The sequence below is a fragment of the Pongo pygmaeus genome, chromosome 17 (assembly GCF_028885625.2).
Source record: "Pongo pygmaeus isolate AG05252 chromosome 17, NHGRI_mPonPyg2-v2.0_pri, whole genome shotgun sequence".
Lineage (NCBI taxonomy): Eukaryota > Metazoa > Chordata > Mammalia > Primates > Hominidae > Pongo > Pongo pygmaeus.
Genome location: NC_072390.2, coordinates 64,105,587 through 64,128,301, shown reverse-complemented (window position 1 = coordinate 64,128,301; position 22,715 = coordinate 64,105,587). Strand labels below are relative to the sequence as shown.

The window sequence follows — 22,715 nt, the reverse complement described above, 5'->3', positions numbered from 1 at the left end:
AAACTTTGGGAACCATCCTAAATTTGGTTTTTGGAACACAAGGAAATATATTGTAACTTTCCTTATTTTTCTGGTGGACAGGTTTTTTGTTTTTTTTTCCAACAGGAAAATGCAATTCCACTAAGATTCTTGGGTCATAGATCAGAGGCTTGGACCAGCAAAGAGAAATGAACTTTTGGAAGAATCTTTGTCCAGTATCATGGGCCAGTTTAAACTGTAATGTAGGCAGTGACAGGCTGCTTCATCTCTCCCTGCAGTACTGTTTACCAGAAAAAGGAAGGAGGGCTGTGTGTGTGTGTGTGTGTGTGTGTGTGTGTGTCTGTCTGTCTGTCTATGTGTCTGCCTGCCTGTCTGTCTGTCTGTCTGTGTGTTGGTGGATTCAGGGAAAGACGGAGAAGCTTCCCAATAAAATGTTAGTTTATCTGACATTAGAAGCAGCTTCTCAGCCCTCGTGGAAAATCTTGAAGAAAGAAGAGTGAATCTGTGTTGAAAGAGAATCAGAATTTTGTTTGTGCAATTTATTCAGTAGTAGTCAATTCATTTCTACTAGCAATAAAGATGAGCAACTGTGAAGAGGATCCAAAAAACACTTCTGTTTGACCTTGGGGAGCATGTTGTGATTATTTTTGTTGCAGATTGAACTTTGTAACTGTGTTTCTCATTGCTCTGAATCCTGGAACACACAGTGAGGGATATTGGAGCTGACTGTCATGGAGCATACTCTGAGTGGAAGAAAATGGCTTTAAATGTTTTAAAATGATACAAATAAATAACACAAATCAAACCCAAAGCAAATAATTAATACTTGGCTACTGGCTGTACCTTCTTAATAATTTTGATTTTCTTATTAAATGTTTCAAGTTCTTCAACTATGTCATGAGGATTTAAGTTTTGAATAAACTTAAATTTGTGGTCTATAATTACCAATTATTGACAATTTTAATTCAGATTTTCCTTATGAAATGGAGGCAGCACATTATTTAACAGAAACTTTCCTGTGTTCCTCAGTCATCTTAAAATCCTTCCTGTATTAAAAAACAAAACCAAAAAAACCTCTTCTTGCTGATCCTTGAGTTTGCTTATACCTATACTGAAAATTTATACCAGATGTGCAGTTTGAGGTTCCCAGTATACTCTTCTTTGAGGGCCTCGAAATTTAGGGATAGGGACTATTTCCCCCCTTCCCCCATAACAGCTCCTTAAAAGTTAGTAGTAAAACCATTTCAGTAATCATTTAAAAAGCTTGATATTTGTAGGATCACAATTGTGTAAGAAATTACATATTGTTAGGCTATTCATAAGATACTTTATTTTGTGTGTTCAATAAAAGTACAAAATATTAGAAATGAACAGATGTTCACACTGAACTGTTTACAATGTAAAGTAGAAATAAAAAGTATCTGCTTGGGTTAGTTCCGGAGAAACAAAACGTTTCAGTTGCTTATTTTGTTATACATTGTTTATAATTTATTTACAGAAGCACTTAATTCATTGAATAAGTGTTTTTGTAAAAAGGACATCTGCCCATTATAATAAGTAATTTAAAATATGTATATGCAAAGATTAAAGTTAAATATCATATCCATTGCCATGGTCCTCGATGTAATCAGAGCTAACATGTTGATGATTTTTCCCTCCAAAATTATCAGGAGGTTTTCTGTTTTGTTGTTAAAGTAAAAATTACAGGGCTGTATCCTAGTTCCAAAGTATTTGCATCACATTTTTGGGGGAGTTGGTGACCAGGAATTTTCCTCCTTCCCTTCCTTATTATTTTTAATGGCTTGTTATGCTTGAATACGTCTATGTTGTAGAAGAGTCAAGCAATACAGTAATACTACACTGAACAAAGTCTGAGACTCTCCTGAAGCCACCTTCACTCCCACTCTGCTCCATGACGAATGACCACTGTCTACAGTGGACCCTGCCAGGGACCTGTAGATGGACTTACATGCACAGATATGTGTATTTGCAAGTTCTTAAAACAAATGGAGCATGCATATATATCTATATATGTAGTTTGTGAATGGCCTTTTTCACTTAGTGATTTCTGATGAGATTTTCCCGTATTCTACCTACTAATGGGATCTATATTGTTCTGTTATTTTAATTTTATTCTTTTACATTTATTTTTAAAGAAATAAATATATTACTACTGGGGAAAAACTAAACTATACAAGTAAAACAAAAGTCTTCCTTGAATTCCTCGAATTCCATGCAATCCCACTTCATCCTCTAGAGATACTCTGTGTTTCCAGTGTGATGTATACTTTGTCCTTCTTGTTTTTTTTTAAATATGTACATATGGATACATATATGGTTTGGTAAGTGATTTTTTAAATTGTTACATCGGTTTTTCTGCAACTTGTTTTTTTCACTTAACGGTATTTCCTTGTTGGTACATAGACATCTACATCTTTATATTGTATTCCATGGTATAGTTTAACCATAGCTTATGTCACCATTGTTACTGGTGAGCATTTATATGTTGTTTACATTATTGGACCATTATAAACAATATTACAGTAAACATTCCTATACATACTCTTTTGTGTGCCTATTCAAGTATTCCCTGGTATAGAAAAAAAAAAGAATTGCTGGGCTCATGAGTATGTGCATTTTATTTTCAATGAAAACTGCCAAATGTACTTTAAAAAGTCCTGTACCACTTGGATCTCTTACTGTTGGTAATTTCCTATACCTTTACTGACACTACTGAGTATTATCAGTGTTATTAGTCTTTTAAAAATGTTCTAGTCTCATGGGTCATCTCATCATCATTACATTTTTAAAAATTATTTTTATTGTTTGGACTTTCATTGTCCATTTAAAAAAATATATATATATATATTTGAGATAGGGGCTTATTCTGTTGCCCAGGTTGGAGTGCGGTGGCACAGTCACAGCTTACTGTAGCCTCTACCTCCTGGGCTCAAGTGATCCTCCTGCTTCAGCCTCATGAGTAGCTGGGACTACAAGCATGCACCACCATGCCTGGCTATTTCTTTTTAAATTATTATTATTTGTAGAGACAAGGTCTCACTGTGTTGCCCAGGCTGGTCTTCAACTCCTGGGCTGAAGCAGTCCTCCTGCCTCAGCCTCCTTTATTGCCCATTTTAATTTTGGATTACTTTTTTTTTTTTTTTTTTACTGATTTGTAGATTAAAAAAAAAAATCCTTTTGTTATACATGTTACAAATGTTTCTTCTTCATATGTTACTTGTCTTTATGATGTGTTTTATCATGTAAAAGTATTTAATTTTTAAATGGTCAAATGAGTATTCTTCATGTATTCTTGAATGTTGTTTCTTGCATAAGAAAAGGGCTTCCCTGACTCAAGGTTTATACACATACTTCATAATTAAATACTAACAAAATTTTATTGTCCCAAGAACACTTAACAGAATTTTATCCTTTTCTTACTGATCTGGCACACTACCTTTATCATAATCTTAATTATCAAATACATGTAGCTCTGTTCTGACCTAATTTCTCTTCTGTTGACCTATTTGTCTCCTCTGCTGCCAAATCACACTTCTACATGACTATAGCTTTATACAAATTGTACTATGTGAATGGATGTATACTTCCCCAGGTCAGTCTCAGAATTGTTTTCTTATGTATTTTTTCATGTAGAAATGTTTTATTTACACTGTATTACAAAATACCACATAAAGTCTTGTTGGTATTTTGATGGTTATTATACTGAATTTTAGATTTACTTAGAGACATTTGACTTTTGTTTTTTGTTTTTTTCTTTTTTTGAGACAGAGTCTTACTCTGTCGCCCAGGCTGGAGTGCAGTGGCATGATCTCGGCTCACTGCAACCTCTGCCTCCCAGGTTCAAGAGATTCTCCCGCCTCAGCCTCCCAAGTAGCTGGGAGTATCAGGCGTATACCACCACACCTGGCTAATTTTTGTATTTTTAGTAGAGACGGGGTTTCACCATGTTGTCCAGGCTGGTCTCGAACTCCCGACCTCAGTTGATCCATCTGCCTTAGCCTCCCAAAGTGCTGAGATTACAGGCATGAGCCACTATACCCGGCCTAGATTTGACATTTTATAGTATTGACTCTTTTTATCCAGAAACATGTTATGCCTTTACGTTAATTCAGATCTTGTATGGTCTTCAAATTCTATGGTTGTCAGCCTAAAGGTCCTCTCTATTTTAGGTTTATTCCTTAATATTTTATTGGATTTGTTGACATTTTGATTGGAATTAAATATATTTTCTAATTATTTATTGATTGTATGTAAAGCTTTTAATTTTTATTGTTGTTGGTGTTGACCATATAGCCATAGTACTGCACCAAAATCTTCTATTAGTTATAGTGTGTCAGTAATGGAATATCAGGTGACTCTCTTTGATATTCTAGAACAATTAACTCTGTCCAATAGAAATATGAAGCCACGTATATAATTTTAAATTTTCTAGTGGTCATGTTCAAAAAGTAAAAAGAAACAGGTGAAAGTAATTTTAATGCTAGTGTATCTAAAATATTATTTCAACATGTATTTAGCATAAAATATTAGTGAGATAATTTACATTCTTTTTTTGGTATTAAGTCTTCAAATTTTCATGTGTATTTTACACTTATAGCACAATGTGATTTGAGCTACAGTAGACTCACTTTAAATGCTCAGTAACCACAAGTGGCTAGTGGCCATTGTACTGAACAGTGCATTTTTTTTTTTTTTTTTTTGAGACGGAGTTTCGCTCTTATTGCCCAGGCTGGAGTGCAGTGGCGCTATCTCAGCTCACTGCAACCTCTGCCTCCTGGGTTCAAGCAATTCTCCTGCCTCAGCCTCCCGAGTAGCTGGGATTACAGGCGCCCGCCACCACGCCTGGCTAATTTTTTTGTATTTTTAGTAGAGACAGGGTTTCTCCGTGTTGGTCAGGCCTCCCAAAGTGTTGGGATTACAGGCGGGAGCCACTGTGCCAGGCCCGGACGGTGCATTTCTAAGTGGACCAGAGTATTGCTTGCAAATAATGAAATTTTTTCTCTAAAATTTTTTTTGGTCTTTTTTTCTTTTGCCTTGATGTTTTTGCTTGGGCATTAGTAGTACCATGCTGATGTTGATGATATTAATGAGAATACTTACAGTGTTTGACCACTGTGAATTTTTGGCTTGCGGTTTCCTTCCCTTTCTAGTTTGTAAGAATTTTTCTTTAAATCAGAAACCAATTTTAAGTTTAAAATATATATGTATATTTAAATATATATATGAAAATGTGGAAACTCTCGAGATGACCATATTTTTTATTTTAAAAAATAGAAATAATACTTTTAAAATGGTGAACAATTCTTGTACTTTAGAAACAAAGCCTCTTGATCATAATGCATTTATTATTATTATTATTTTTTGAGATGAGTCTCACTCTGTTGCCCAGGCTGGAATGGAATGGCATGATCTCAGCTCACTGCAACCTCTGCTTCCCAGGTTCAAGCTATTCTTTTGCCTCAGCCTCCCGAGTAGCTGGGACTACAGGCGCCTGCCATCACGCCCGGCTATTTTTTATATTTTTAGTAGAGATGGGGTTTCACCATATTGGCTAGGCTGGTCTCGAAGTCCTGACCTCTTGCTCCACCTGCCTTGGCCTCTCAAAGTGCTGGGATTACAAGTGTGTGCCACTGCGCCTGGCTTGCATTAATTTTTTTTAGCAAATTTTTCTACTAAATTTCATTCACTTTTTAAAAAAATTTAGGTTACCTAATCATAAAAATCTCTATTTCTCTATTTTGTTGTAAATACAGTCAATCTTTGTCCAGTTTCTATAGCAAGGAGGATTTTCTGGCCTTGTGAAATGTATAGACATGATTCTTGTTCTACACTTTGGAACTGCTCATTACCATATTGTATTATATTACACAGAATACTTTACAGAAATACATTCATCTCATTGGTGGCAGCACATCCTAACAGGGTGTTTTCCTCCCCAGCAGGACTCTGGACTGTCTTCACACTAGGTGGTGTGGGCAGCAAAGTGGCTGCCTCTCCAGAGCTTTCTTCCCCTCTGGCCAACCAGAGTCTCCTGCTTCTGCTGGTGTTGGCCAATCTGACAGATGCCTCAGATGCGCCAAACCCCTACAGACAAGCCATTATGTCCTTCAAGAACACACAAGGTTTGTGGTATTTTTTCTCCAATATTCTTTGTAATGGGGAGAGTATTGCTTATTCTATATTGTTTATTGTCTTATAGTTTTGGAGATGAGTGTCCATTTGTATGTTTTCATATTGGTCAAACATGAGAAAAACTTTAGCTTTTCATGTCAATATTATCAGGAAGGTCAAGCATCCTTTATATCTGATCCTTTATATCTGTTTAAATTCATATTTCTTTCAGGGACAACCAACCAGCATGTGTTTAATTTGGGTCAGTCTGTACTACCTGTTAGGGATAGGAATTAACCTGAAAAACCCAAATGCTAGGTTGTTTTAAATTTTCAGTTAAAGTCTGTGTTCTAGAGTTTTATAGAACTAAAAATTAGGTCTCAAAAAAAAAATTAGAACACAAATCAGAAAACCTTTTTCTGTAGAGGGTAGTGGCTTTGTGGAGCCACATGGTCTCTCCTGCAGTCTCTCAGCCTTGCCGTTGTTGCATCAAAGCAGCCATAGGTACTATGTAAACAAGTTAGATGGCTGTGCTCCAGTAAATCTTTACTTCCAAACAAGGAGCAGGCTGCCCATGAGCTGTGTAACTTGGTATTAATAACTCCTAAAGTAGAAGGTGAGCATATGGCTTCATGTTGAACCAGTATTATCTCTTCTCAAAAGGTTACATTCTAAAAGCAATATTCCTGTAGTACAGTCAAGTGCTGCTCAACAGCAGGGCTGTGTTCCATTAGGCAATTTTGTCGCTGTGTGAATATCATAGTGTACTTAGGCAAACCTAGATGGTGTAGCTACTACATAACTAGGCTATGTGGTGTAGCCTATTGCTCCTAGCCAACAAACCTGTTCAACATGATGATGTACTGAATACTGTAGTCAGTTGTAACACAGTGGTAAGTATTTGTGTATCTAAGCAATCTAAACCTAGAAAAGGTACAGTAAAAACGTGGTATTATAATCATATGGAATCACTTTGAGTATGTGGTTTATCACTGACTGAGACGTTATTATGCAGTGCATGACCAGATGCTCAAGACATTTCTAACACTAATGTAATAAAGATGGGTGGGAAGTACAGTGATTGGATGGGAGCATTTGTAAGCCTTCTGATGCCCTGTGCCATGATTCTTCCGGGTTATTCTGATACGCATTTCTTATAGACGTGGTTAAATGTGCCCATTAATTGTGCCTCTGCCAATTCTGGTATTATTTTCAGTGTGTCTTTGTCCATTTGTGCTGCTCTTACAAAATACCTGAGACTCAATAACTTATAAGGAACAGAAATTTATTTCTCACAGTTCTGAAGGCTGGGAAGTGAATCTAAGATCCAGACACCAGCAGGTTTGGTGTCTGGTGAGGGCTCAGTCTCTGCTTCCAAGATGGATCCTTCTATCTGTGTCTTCACATGGCAGAAGGGAGTCAAGGGCTAAAAGGGCTGAATGCTATGTGGGCCCTCTTTTATGAAGGCCTTCATCCTATTGATGAGAGAGGGGCCCTTAGGACCTAATCACACTGTAAAGGCCCCACCTCTTAACTTTATTTCATTGGAGATTAAATTTCAACATGAATTTTGGAGAGGACACAAACTATAACACAGGACAATAGGGAATTAATAACAATTTTACAAATTAAAAAACGAAAACTGGTGTATCTGTTAGTATTTTTCTGTTCCCATTACTTACTCTTCTTGGTGACAGTATGGCTTAATGGTTAAGAAAGCAAGTTTCAGAGTCAGGCATACCTGGCTTCACACCATACCTCTATCACTTCAGAGTGTGAGACCTTTGACAGTTTGCTTAATCTCAATTAGCTTCAAAAGCTTTGCCTATAAAATAGAGATAATATCACCTAATAGTATTTGTATAAAGACCAAGAAAGGTAAGTCTTTAAAATGATTAGCCCAGATTTTGCAACAAAGCACGTATTCAGTATATGGTATCTACTATGTTACTCTTGTTGCTCAGGCCAAATATTGGTATTTAGGGCTGAACTTTGCTTGGGATGGTCATGGTTTGGGAGACCATGTAGTACAATGAAGCAAAATGTTGGCTGAAGGGTATTCATATCCATCAGGGCTGATCTTGGCAAAGTTACTTAATCCCTTTAAACATCTATTACATTCCATGTAAAGCTGATCAGAATAATGACATGTTTGTTGTATGGGTTAAATAAAGGATAACACAAAATGTTTAGTATAACAGATGGTTCATAGCATTTATTAGCTAGTAATGTATATATGTTGTGGATACATATATACAACACACATATTCCCTTTGCAGTCAGGTATAATACAGGTTGGTGAATTTGTTACTTTGCTTCAATATTAAAGAAGCATAGTGTGTCTAGAATCCTCCTCCAGTGAGCATTCTGTAGATTCCATAATATCTGCATACTCACTGCACATGGCAGCACTTCCTTTTACCATCGCTTGCAAAAATATAAAGCCAACCACACACAAAAAAAAGGAATTATTTTTGTAAGTGTCAAAAATACAGTGTTAGTATTGAAAAAATAGCCTATATTTCAAATGTGGAAGGAAAAGTGAGGGCACTGGATAGTAAACTTGAAGGCATTTTGATGCATTCTCCTCACAAATGTAAAGCTTAGAAAGGAGAATCTGAGAGGCAAGGATTGTGTTGGAACACATCTCTTTTTCCATAAGAGCACACCTTTTAGAAATGTTAAAGCAAGTTGTTTTGTTTTCGTAGTGCTTCTGTGTTTTAAAGGCTTAAAAATAATTTGGTGCTTTTTAGAACATAAAAATATTAGCTCTTTGTGCTACCATGTTCAGAGTTTTATTTGATTGGATGATGACTTTCTCTGAGTCCATTGAACTTATCTTTATCTTCTTTGTTACTTCCTAACCTTGGTTGCTTCAGTTTCTCAGCAAATCCATTTAACTGTTGGAAAGAGGCTGTGTCAGTTTGGAATATCAAGAACTTTTCCTAATACAGGCTGTGATTTGTGCTTTTCATTGTTCCAGTGACTGTACTTTAAAAAAAAAAAAAAGTTTCTTAACAGTTGTAGTCAATTAGGTTTGCATTGGAGATTATATTTTATTTTATTTTAAAAAAAGTTATTGAAGTTTTCTGGTAGTTGTCTCAAGCTTGGTGTGTTCTTTTGATTATAGAACCTAATGTTGAGCATACACAGATGGCCCCCAACCTACAATGGTTGGACTTAGGATTTTTTGACTTTATGATGGTGCAAAAGCAATATAAATTCAGTACTGTATTTGATAAATTACATGAGATATTCAACACTTTGTTGTAAAATAGGCCTACTGTTACAGTTGGATTGATACAATTTAGAACTGTACACAAATATAATAGGTTAGGCTAGGCTAGACTACACTATGATGTTTGGTAAGTTAGGTGTATTAAATGCATTTTCAACTTAGAATATTTTCAATTTATGATTAATTTATGGAAATATGACCCCATTGTTAAGCTGAGGAATGTCTATACTGATTTTGATATAAGTGGATGCTTCAGCTACAATTTATTTAAAGGCAGTCTTTTTCTTTTTAATTCTATCTTAAAAGATAATTTTCTATTTTGTGTAGAAATTATGTTTTTCTCTAGATATTTTTTATTCAGGACTCATGGTTATTTAGTTTTGGTAACAAAGTATTTTATCTCAATGTCCTGGTTAAGTTGTATTGTTTGGAGGGCCTTTTGCCTAGCTCGTAATTCTGTTTATTTAAGTTCATGTTCGTATAGCTGATTTATTTCAGCTATGTTAATGGGAAAATAGTAACAGAGTCAAAGTATATGACTTAGTTTAGTTCTTTTTAAAGTAAAATTTTTGTTTTGTTTTGTTTTAGACAGAGTCTCACTCTGTCACCCAGGCTGGAGTGCAGTGGTGCATCTCGGCTCACTGCAACCTCCACCTCCCAGGTTCAAGCCATTCTCCTGCCATAGCCTCCTGAGTAGCTGGGTTTACAGGCCCACACCACCATGCCTGGCTAATTTCTGTATTTTTAGTAGAGGTGGAGTTTCACCATGTTGGTCAGCCTGGTCTCAAACTTCTGACCTCATGATCCACCCGTCTCGGCCTCCCAAAGTGCTGGGATTACAGGCGTGAGCTGCCTTTGAATCTGAAATGTAGTGACTTTCCATAAAATTAATGGGAATTGAGTTGTACACATTACTTTAACAATATTTTTATTTATATAAAGCACAGCTAGAAATTACTGATGTGCTGTTTTCTGTATTCCAGATAGCAGTCCTTTCCCCCCATCAATTCCACATGCCTTCCAGATCAACTTTAATAGTTTGTACACAGCTCTTTGTGAACAGCAGACATCTGATCAAGCAACTCTCCTCTTGTATACCTTGCTCCATCAAAATAGTAATATTAGAACATATATGTTGGCTCGCACAGATATGGAAAATCTTGTAAGTATCATACTAAACATTCCATGCGTTTGTATTTTTTTTTTAATTACACTTTAAGTTTTAGGGTACATGTGCACAACGTGCAGGTTAGTTACATCTGTATACATGTGCCATGTTGGTGTGCTGCACCCAGGAACTCGTCATTTAACATTAGGTATATCTCCAAATGCTATCCCTCCCCCCTGCCCCCACCCCACAACAGGCCCCAGTGTGTGATGTTCCCCTTCCTGTGTCCGGGTGTTCTCATTGTTCAATGCCCACCTATGAGTGAGAACATGCGGTGTTTGGTTTTTTGTCCTTGTGATGGTTTCCAGCTTCATCCATGTCCCTACAAAGGACATTAACTCATCCTTTTTTATGGCCACATAGTATTCCATGGTGTATATGTGCCACATTTTCTTAATCCAGTCTATCATTGTTGGACATTTGGCTTGGTTCCAAGTCTTTGCTATTGTGAATAGTACTACCATAAACATCCGTGTGCATGTGTCTTTATAACAGCATGATTTATAATCCTTTGGGTATATACCCAGTAATGGGATTGCTGGGTCAAATGGTATTTCTAGTTCTAGATCCCTGAGGAATCGCCACACTGACTTCCACAATGGTTGAACTAGTTTACAGTCCCACCAACAGTGTAAAAGTGTTCCTGTTTCTCCACATCCTCTCCAGCACCTGTTGTTTCCTGACTTTTTAATGATCGCCATTCTAACTGGTGTGAGATGGTATCTCATTGTGGTTTTGATTTGCATTTCTCTGATGGCCAGTGATGATGAGCATTTTTTCATGTGTCTTTTGGCTGCATAAATGTCTTCTTTTGAGAAGTATCTGTTCATATCCTTTGCCCATTTTTTGATGGGGTTGTTTGTTTTTTTCTTGTAACTGTTGGAGTTCATTGTAGATTCTGGATATTAGCTCTTTGTCAGATGAGTAGATTGCAAAAATTTTCTCCCATTCTGTAGGTTGCCTGTTCACTCTGACGGTAGTTTCTTTTGCTGTGCAGAAGCTCTTTAGTTTAATTAGATCCCATTTGTCAATTTTGGCTTTTGTTGCCATTGCTTTTGGTGTTTTAGACATGAAGTCCTTCCCCATGCCTATGACCTAAATGGTATTGCCTAGGTTTTCTTGTAGGGTTTTTATGGTTTTAGGTCTAACATTCCATGCATTTGTATTTTATAATATTTTGGAGAAAATCTTCTTTTCCCAAGAGGGCAAATTTATTTGCCTGGTTGCCACAAAGGTGATGGTCAAGAAATTGATAGGGAGATGTCACCAGACACAGACAGAGGGTAGGAGCTTCTCCAGCATAAGACACAGCTCATGTGGAGGTGGCCTTCCAGAGCAGGACACTGCAGCATCCCTGGCTGGCTTGACAGCGTCCCTCCCTGTCCTTACAGTCTTTAACAGCCACGCGTTGCCCAGGATTCAGCCTGTTGAAGTCTTCCAAAAACCCTCTGCAATTCTCAAGGAGATTTTTAAATCATCTTGGTCCCTGCCATCTGCTAAAGTGCCCGCCCACCAAGTTCATGTTACTCATCACAGTTGCTGAATATTCCTGGTGAGAATGCTGAAAGGAAAATGATGTTTCAACTCAGCTGTCCAAATGTCCCATCCGCTCTGGCAGGCTTAGGCTTTAGGGCTGTCTGAACTCACTCCCTGGAGTCTTATAGTCATTTTAAGGTACCTTTGTCAGATATCACTTAAATTACACTATCCATCACTACATGAGTGAAATTAGTTTTCAAATTTTTGTTCATAGACAAAAACTCCTGTAAGCAATAATTGATTTCCTTTATGACTAATGTGCAAACATCAGTGTTTCTATGAGGGGCAGAGTGAGCTACCTCACCAAGTTGTTAATGTTGTTTGAAATACATACTATGTAGATAACTATAGACCCTTAAAATACATTCATAAAAATGTGAACATTCCCGAAATAGCCAGTAGCTGGCTGACAGCAATGAAATGTTCCTTCTGCACCAGTTTTTACAGGTTGATAGCAGGATTCTCCCAGTATTTGGTTACCATTTTTTCAGTGTTAAATTTAAAATACTGCATAAATAGTGAAGAAATATGGAATACTAGAATTCATTGAACATATTCTACATCAAATTGACACTAAGAACAAAAAGTGTGGTGAAAGAGTGTCTGCACATCAGGTCTAGGTGGGAAACATTGCTTAAATAACAAATTGAGTATGAAAGTATACTGCTCATATGAGTAAAATCCTATAAAGAGAAGGCTTGTTTCCTGTTGGGTGTGGATAGGCATAGAGACAATTCTGAGTATGATGTATTCTAAGGGAAACGTTGGCAATAAGCAGGAAACCTGTGACATCACCTGTTTCAGAAAGTTGTATGGTAAGGATGCAGGTATATAAGATGGTGCAGAGAGCAGCTGTCTGCGTTTGATGACATACCCGGTGAAAGGTTAAAAGGTTTTGTGTTGTAGTTTTTTTGGAGGGTGGTGTTTGTTTATTTGTTCTGGTTTTGTTGGATAATTTCTTAATTTATGCTCCATCTGTCCTTTTACCTTTCTTCTATAATAAATATGTTGAGGCTCTGATTAGAAAATATGTTATCAGTATGAAATTTACTGTGCTGATCTGATTTTGTTGTGGTTATCAGTTCTTTTATTCTGCAGTCTTTGACATTAAGAAGGTAATGTTTGACAGATTACAGTGTTTCTGAGAAATACCTTATTGTGTGTAAATCCCATAAGGCTGGAGGCAGACCTGCCTCTATTCAGCGTAGGGTGTTGGCTGACTTGGATTCTTTCTATTGATGGTCTGACTCACTACTGTTTGACTTGTTTTAACTCAAAACAAGTTAATTAATCTGGTGTAGCTTCTTGAGGTACATTTTTAATTGGTATCTATTAGAATAACAATACAGTGACTCTTACATTTTCTTTTTGTGTCTCTGAATAGCGTCTAGGGCGAATCCAAGTGCCTGAATATTAAGAACAGGGCATAAGAGGGCATACTTTTTAGAAAAACCCGTTATGGACATGAACACAAGTTTTATATTTTATCACAATTAAATGTTTACCAAGAAAAGCAGCTAGACATTTGAGATGGTCATGATTCTTTTAGTTGTAACAGACCCATTGCTTATGCCTAGCATAAGCAAAAAGAAATATATCTGTACAAATGAAAAATTTGTGCTTTTTTTTTCTGGCTTCAGTCATAGCTGATTCTAGGGGCTAAATGATGTTATCCAGGCTTGGCCTCTCCATCTTTTGCCTCTGCCTTTTATAGCTTTGGCCTTATTCTCAGGCACACTTTCCAAGTGGGGAGACAGGTGGCCACCAGCAGCTCTCGATATATCATAAGCTAAAAGGGGGAAACACAACTACTTCAGAAATATTTCATGAAACACAACTACTTCAGAAATATTTCGTGAAGGGCTCCAGTACTCTCTTCTTGGGTTGTGTATCCACTTATTTGACCAATGACAATGGAAGGAGGCACACTTAATGCTAAGTCACCATAGCCACAAAGGTAAAGGGAAGTTCCTTAAGGAAGGGATCTTGGACAAATAATATATAGTCACTTCAACACTATATTGCCTGTAACTTCCTTAATCAGGGCATTATGAGTTAGTCACTCTTTTAATTTCTGTTTGTGTTAGTCCAACAGAGATTTGGCTGGTATTTCCCTTAGGCCTCCAGCAGTCTTCTGCTTTTGGGTCAAGCCTTGAGCCTGCACAATATTGCAGATATGCAACTCCTGTCATTTTTATATCGTACTCATTTGAATCTTCACTGAAGAGACACTTAGAAAATGAGATTAATATTTACAGTGATATGCAGTCTATGATTTATCATTAATTATATCTTGTTTTAGATGGACTAATAGTCCTTTATTTTCTGAGTGTGGTTTTTATATAAACATCAAAAAGGAAAAATTTTTTTTAGCCCTTTTCTTTTCATGCTAAGTTTCTTGAAAGCTACATTCTTTGCCTTTACTTCTTATGCACTTTTCTACCTGTTGTGATCTAACATCTGTTCCCACAACTTCCTCATCAACAGCTCCTGATTGTTAGTAAATCTCTGGGCATGTTTCATCATTTTCTTATTTGACTGCATTGCTGCATGACACTGTTCATCTCTTTATTCTTTAAACCGCCAAATACCTATGTCTTAGTCAGTTCTGGCTTAGTCAGTTCAGAATTTAGTCAGGCCTGACTGCTTTAACAAACATACCATAGACTGGTGCTTAAACAACAGAAAGTTATTTCTCATAGTTCTGCAGGCTGGGATTTCCAAGATAGAGATGTCAGCCCCCTTGGTGTCCGGTGCAGACCTGCTTACTGGTTTGTCAATAGTCATCTACTTGCTGTGTCTTCACATGGCAGTGAGCAGAGGCAGAGAAGAAGCAAGCTGTCTCCTATCTCTTCTTATAAGGGTACTAATCCTGTCATGAGGGCTCCACCCCTGTTACTTAATCTCCTCCCAAGGGCCCCACCTCTTAATAGTGTCCCATTGCGTGTTAGGGTTTTAACATACGAATTTTGGGGGCCCAAACGTGCAGTTCATATATCTACAAACATATACCTTGGCTTTCCAATCATTGTACTCTGCTGGTTTTTCCACCTCTATGCCTACTGCTTTTCTCTTTTATGTCTTATTTTTCCTTGTCCTTATTTCTCTCTCTTTTATGTGTTATTTTTTCTTGTCCTTAAATGTGTCCTGCTGCAGGATTCTGTCCTTTTTGTTTTTTCCCTGTACTTCTCCCTAAAACCTCTAAGCAAATTCAGTTGCCATTTATATGTTGCCAGTGTATATGTTCCCATTTATATGTGCCATATGTATTCAGTTCTGTATTTGCAGTCCTGATTGCCTGTATCTCATATCCATGTATCCAGCTGTCCCAGACATTTCCCAGTGGCCATCTCATAGACACCTTAAACCAAATATGTAAAAATTGGGTTCATTATTTTCCCTGCTCTTCCTTCTCTTACTCCTGTATTGTCTGTCACAGGGAGCCATCCATAGAGTTGGCAAAAGCTTTGACTCCTCTGTCTCATTCCCCCATATCCAACCAAATATTTTTTATTTTCTCTCCTTATTATCTTTGGAATGTAATAGTGTTCTTTTTCCTCATTGCCATTCCTTTGGTTTAAGCTGCCTTCATCTCTTACTAAAATTATTGCAACGTCTTTAACGGTTTTCCTGCTTTCTGTCTTGCTATCCTTTAATATTTTTTATCCTGTTTCCAGAGTGAGTATATTAGAGTCAAATCTGATCATGTCACTTCCCTACTTTTAAAGCCCTTTCATGTCTCCACAGTGCCCTCAGGTTAAAGCTCTTACTCTTAATGTGGCTAACAAGACACTTTATAGTTTTGCCGCAGCTTCCATTTTGGGTCTCATCTCTTTGCCATTATGTTCTTTTTATTCTGTATTTAATCATAATGAATTAATTTAATGGCTCTCAATCTGACCTATCTCCTAAGTTTAGACTTGGTTTTCTCTCTAGAATACTTCTCCTTGGAATTTTCTCCTTTTTCCTCTTCTCAGATAACTCCTAGTAGTTTTTCAGATCTCGGTTTAGATAGTTCTTTCAGAATTAAAGTGCTATTATAAAAGTAATTATATACCATATCCAAGTGGGATTTATCCCAGAAATGTAAGCTTGATTGGACATCTGAAAGTCAGTTATTGTGATACATCATATCAACAGAGTAAAAAACAAAATCATATGATTATTTAAATAGATACAGAAAAAAGCATTTGACAAAGTAATCACTTTTTTATGAAATAAAAATATTTAACAAACTAGGAATAGAAGGGAACTTCCTCAGTTGAATAAAGGGCTTCTATGAAAACCCCACAGCTCACATTATACTTAATGGTAAAAGACTATGTTTTCTTTCTCCCCGAGATCAGCCACAAAACAAGGATGTCTGCTTTTGCCATTTCATTCAACATTTTACTGGAGATTCTAGCCTGGGCATTTGATTAAGAGAAAGAAATGAAACATATCTAGATTGGAAAGCAAGGTGTAAGATTATCTGTATTTGCAGATGACATTATCTTATATATAGATAATCCTAAGGAATCCACTAAAAAACTCTTAGAATTAATAGATGAGTTCAGCAAAGTTGCAGGATACTAGATCAGTATAAAAAGTCAATATGCAAAAAATTGTATTTTTATATATGAGAAACCCCAAAATGAAGTTAAGAAAATAGTTCTGTTCATAATAGCATCAGAAATTTAACAAAAGAAGTACAAAACTTACACTGTGAAAACTACAAAATATTATTGAAAGAAATGGGAAAACATAATTCATTGATTGCTACATAAAAAAAAAAAAAGAGATAGAGATAGGGTCTTACTATGTTGCCCAGGCTGGTCTTAAACTTCTGGCCTCAAGCGATCCTCCCACACTGGCCTCTTAAAGTGCTGTGATTACAGGCATGAGCCACCGTACCCAGCCCTGATCACGGTACTTCACATTGTTAAGATAGCAGTATTCCCCAGACTGACATACACATTGAGTGCAATACCTATTAGAATCCTAGTTGACTTCTTTATAGAGATTGACAAGGTGATTTAAAAATTCATATAAAATTACAGAGGACCAAGAATAGCCAAACAATCCTGAAAAGGAACAAATTTGGAGGACTCATACTTTCTAATTTCAAAACTTACTATAAAGCAACACTAATCAATACTGTGTGTTACTGGCACAAGGATAGACGTAATACATCAATGGAGTTGAATTGAGAGTCTAGAAATAAATCCATGTACCTATCATCAACTGATTTTTAGCCAGGGTGCCAAGACCAATGTGGAAAGAATAGGTTTTTTCAACAAATGGTACTGGTGCAACTGTGTAGTCACTTGCGAAGGAATAAAGTTGGGCTTTTGCTTCACCCCATATACAAAGTTAATTCAAAATGGGTCAAAGACCTAAAAAGAGCTAAAACTATAAACCTCTTAGAAGAAAATGGGGGTAAATCTTCATGACCTTGGATTTGGCAAATGACTGTTAGATATAACAACAAAAGCATGAGCAATGAAAGAAAAAACAGGTAAATTGAACTGCATCAGAATAAAAACGTTTGTGCTTCAAAGGACCATCAAGAAAGTGAAAAAATAGACCGCAAAATGTGAGAAGATATTTGCAAATCACTTATCTGGTAAGGAACTGTATCTATAGTATATAAAGAACTTTTTAAACCCAATAGTAGAAGGACAACCCAATTAAAAAATGGATGAAAGATCTGAGTAAACATTTCTGCAAAGAAGATATACAAATAGCTAGTAATACACATAGGAAAAGAAACAACTTGACATTATTAGTCATCAGGTAAGTGTAAATCAAAACCACAGCAACATACCACTTTATTCCCACTGTGATGCCTAGAATAAAATGTTAGATAATAAGAAGTGAGGATGTGGAGAAATCTCATCTCTCATACACTGTTGGTGGAAATGCAAAATGGTGCAATGGCTTTGAAACAGTGGTAGTTCCTGAAACAATTAAACGGTTAGCATATGATCCAGCAATTCCAAGGCTAGATATATACCCAAGAGAAATGAGTATATGTCTGCAGGAAAACTTGTAAATGAATGTTTATAGAAGCATTGTTCATAATAGCAAAAAAGTGGAAACAGTTCAAATGTTAGTCAACAGAAGAATGGATAAATGAATTGTGGTATGTTTATGCAATGAGATATTATTTGACATAAAAAGGAATGAGATCCTGATACATACTGCAACATGGATGAACCTTGGTAATATGTTCAGTGAAAGAAGGTAGTCACAAAAATCTACAGTCTATGATTCTATTCATACGGAAGTCCAGAATAGGGAAATCTATAGAGACAGAAAGTGGTTCCTTTGGGCAGGGTAGATAGGGGTCTGGGGGAGGTGATAGTTAAAGGGTATGGGGTTTCTTTTTGAGGTAATGAAATTTTTCAAGTTGCCTGTGGTGATGGTTATACATATGTGTGAGTATATGGTAAACCATTGAATTATGCACTTTGAATGGATTGTATGGTCTGTAAATTGTATCTCAATACAAATATTTAAAAGAATGAAGTACTATTCTGACATAGTCTCATTGGACCCGTTACTTACTCTTACATTATTATTTCTTTGAATATACCATTTGCTTGTGTGTCTTGTCAATATTTTCAGTACTCTATTGGTATTATGTACTATAGGTAAGATGTGCTTTCTACAGGCGTAGCCAAAAAAAAAAGAATATGGCATAAAATATATAGTCACATGTTGCTTAACGTGGGGAGGCATTCTGAGAAATGTTTTATTAGGTGATTTTGTCATTGTGCAAATATCATAGAGTGTACTTACGCAAATCTAGATCGTATAGCCTAACTACACACCTAAGCTTTATGGTGTAGCCTATGGCCCCTAGGCCATAAACCTGTACATCATGTTACCATACTAAATACTGCAGACATTTGTAACACAATGGCGTTTGTGTATCTAAACACAGAAAGGGTACAGTAAAAATATGGTGTTGTAATCTTATGAGACAATACAACCACAGACTGTTATATGCGGTCTGTCGTTAACGGAAATGTTATGTGGCGTATTGAAAACTCCAGAATCAGAATTAACAAATGTTGAGTTAAATGACTAAAAAATATAACTATGCTTACTAGGTAATATGGAATGTGAGTACAGTGTATTATGTTTGACACAATGTCAGAAGGAACTCCAAAGACAAGAATGCCTGGGAAAAGAGACAGAGCAATGACTACTTGGTAACTGGTATACTTAGTTCCTGGAAGTTAATAGTACTCATGCACTGAACTTCATAATTTAGAGGAAGTTTTAGCTACAACTTGTAAAAGAACAAAACACACCAGTGCCACATTTTAAAAGCTTCCTGTAATAGGTGTGCCTGTCAAAACACGTATGCCCCAGTGTGCGGCATACCAGCCTGTTTTGGTGGGCTTTGCAGACCAGCCTGTGCTTTAGGGACTTGTATGTGTAAACAATTTACTCATTACATGTGTTGTCTGATTTAGATGATAGATTTTTTTTTTGCCTATTTTCTAGCATTCAGTGGATAGTGTTCATGGTTGTCTCCTACAAGACATGCTATGTAGATAGTCTGCCCATCTTTAATAAATAATTTCAGTAACCTTACTTTAGTAAAGAAGGAACAAATTGAAGGTGTCAATGATTTGAAATAAGCACAATTGTAAACAGCATTATGAAATGAAATGTTTGATAGATACACTGAAGAGCATATCTTAATACATATGTTGAGAAAATGCACCTTGGGTTCCAAGAGTCTGTTTAATTATGTATTTATTTAAAATATAGTTCTTGAAATATATTTTTTACTTATTAGCTTTAAAAAGATGGTGCTGAGCACATAAATTAAAAAGTTAACTTCTGAGGAGCTGTGCTTTCCCCTGTACTCCCACTTTTTGGTTAAGTTGGGAGAAGGCAATGTGACTTCTTAAAATCTTCAAAACAAACGGCGAGCCTAAATGGTCCTTGCAGATCCAACCTTTATGTTGGTTAGACCTTAAGAGACCTTCACAGAGTTAGTGGTGATTTTCTCCACTGGCATCTTAGCTATACATTTGGAAAATACATTCAGTCAGAAGTGGGTTTATATGGTTTTTTTCTCTAATGAAAAATATAACTATGATATTAAAGCAAAGAGTACAAAATGAAAGTGTAAAGATTTAAAACATTTGGATTTATAATGAAGTATTGAAATAGTCAATTATAATTTTTATTCTCTAGGTTTTACCAATTCTTGAGATTCTGTATCATGTTGAAGAAAGGAATTCACACCATGTGTATATGGCCCTTATAATATTGTTGATCCTTACGGAAGATGATGGCTTCAACAGATCCATTCATGAAGTGGTAAGTTACCATTACTTGGATTAGAGTTAGAGTTACAGAACTCTACTCTAGACATGTCCCTACATAAGATTTACTAGTCTTTACATTTCTTTCTGGTAGATGTTCCTGTGAGAACCTGCATTAGAAATGTTATGTCTTTCTTCAGATTTATGAAGTGGTGCCTTTTTTCCTTTTTTCCTTTTTTTTTTTTTTTTTTTCAGAATGACTATTAATCACTATTAAAAACTCTCAAAATGGTTCTTTGGTAATTGATACAAATGCTTTTGCTGCTACTGGGTTCATTTTTCATCAGCATTTCATTTCCACTTTTTCTTTGTGGCAGAAATTGTCAAACAGGTTTGCTTCATGCATACAGAATTAGAGAAGAAAAAGGGACCAAAACGGGAGAAGTTTGAGAAATCCATTGTTTTATATATATATTTTTAAAGAACATAACATAATTTAACTTTTTAAATTTTGGTCCTGTTGGAGAGTTTTATTCCCAAACTGGTTTTATGTTCTTCTTTGGCATTTTTTAATTTTATTTTTTGCATCAAAGTAATACACATATGTAGTTTTAAAACTTGTATAGAAGTACGAGGTTTTAATGAAAAATAACAGACCCATGTTCACCCTATTTCTGATTCCCACTCCTGTAAGGTAAATGCTTTCAGTTCTGTCCATGTTTCGAAGTAACATGCTTATATTGTGATTTCTTGATTTTTCAGTTGTAGACATTAACTATTATCGCCCAAAGATGGAAGATAGTCATTGGTTCTTCCTGCATACCACAAGTGTTCCCTCTGGGTTCCCAGCACACTTGCCAGCACACAGACTTTTTCCTTTTTCCATCTTATTACCATTTTTGGTTAACTCAGCTTTTACATTACTATTTTTGATGTTATTTTTAGTTCAGTTGTGTACTGTAGGATAATTGCATTTCTTTTCTTGAACATGTTTTACCATTTCTGTAGCACATCATTGCCCTGTTTTTTATTTGTGTACTAATACACTGATTCTACCCCCAATACTTCAACAGAACTGAAAATTTGCTCAAAATATATTCAAACTTACTGTTTTTGGACTCCTGTCTTTCCTGGAGCATCTGGTGGCCCTGGTTGATCTGTTCATCTGTAGGAGTAAGCACTAAGAAGTCGATTGGAAGTCCTGTGTGTGGGCAGGTCTTACTTACTGTACCTTGTTGTATGTACATAGTCTCTTTCTCTGGGACTCTGTCCCTGCAGGCCATTTTTTGGGTGGATTGTTTTTGATTCTTCCAGTCTCCTTGCTAGGGGGTCTATAGGAGAAGGGCGCTGGGCCTTCACTCTTTATAAGGGTACAGATAGTTTGTTTTCTTCTCATTTTCAGTAGGGCTTTTATATTATCTTTACTCCTCTCTAATGTTCCCTTAAGTCATGTTTTTGCCTCTTACATAGTATGACCATAATTTCAACTAAGATTTAAGGAATCTTGACCATTGTGGAAGGAGTATTAAAGATACAAATTTATTTTTTGTGTGTATATTTAAGGTATACAACTTGATGTTTTGATATATTAATACATGTACATAGAGAAATGGCTACTATAGTCAAGTAAATTAGCATATCCGTCATCTCACATAGTTACCCCCTTTATTTTTTGTGGCAAGAGCAATGATACTCTCCTACAACTTGATGTTTTGATATATTAATACATGTACATAGAGAAATGGCTACTATAGTCAAGTAAATTAGCATATCCATCATCTCACATAGTTACCCCCTTTATTTTTTGTGGCAAGAGCAATGATACTCTCCTTTGGCAAAAATCCTGAATCCAATACAGTATCATTAACTGTAGTCCTCATATTATACATTAGATCTCTAGACTTCATCCTATATACCTGCAACTTTGACCTATATCTCCCCATTTTCTCACATCCACCCCCAGTACCCATTGTAATATCCTCTATCTGTGTATTTGACTTTTTAAAAAGATATTCCACATATATGTGAGATCATGAAGTATTTTTCTTTCTCTGGTTTATTTCACTTAGAATAATGTCCTCCAGGTTTACCTATGTTATGCCAAATGTCAGGGTCTTCTTTTTTAAGGCTGAATAATATTCCTTTGTTTATACAACCATGCACTACTTAACAATTGGGAAGCATTGTGAGAAATGTGTCCTTAGGTGATTTTATCATTATGTGAACATCGTAGAGTGTGCTTACACAGCCAGGATAGTGTAGCCTACTACACACCTAGGCTGTGAGCTATAGCCTGTTGCTCCTGGCCACAAACCAGTACAGCATTGTTACTGTATACTGTAAGCAGTTATAACACAATGGTAAGTATTTGTTTATCTAAACATAGAGA

At 36.2% G+C, this 22,715-nt stretch overlaps 1 protein-coding gene across 6 annotated transcripts in view; it reads left to right on the top strand.

Moving 5' to 3' along the window:
• DYM (dymeclin) overlaps positions 1–22,715 on the top strand; it is a 417,244-nt gene that overhangs the window by 172,429 nt on the left and 222,100 nt on the right. For 4 of the 6 annotated variants that reach the window (XM_054460676.2, XM_063653665.1, XM_054460682.2 and 1 more), the window contains exons 9-11: positions 5,940–6,122; positions 10,333–10,511; positions 20,256–20,381. In XM_054460676.2, the coding sequence (XP_054316651.1) occupies positions 5,940–6,122; positions 10,333–10,511; positions 20,256–20,381 (488 nt within the window). The remainder of the gene's footprint in view (positions 1–5,939; positions 6,123–10,332; positions 10,512–20,255; positions 20,382–22,715) is intronic. The other 2 variants (XM_063653666.1, XM_054460679.2) reach the window with 1 other exon arrangement.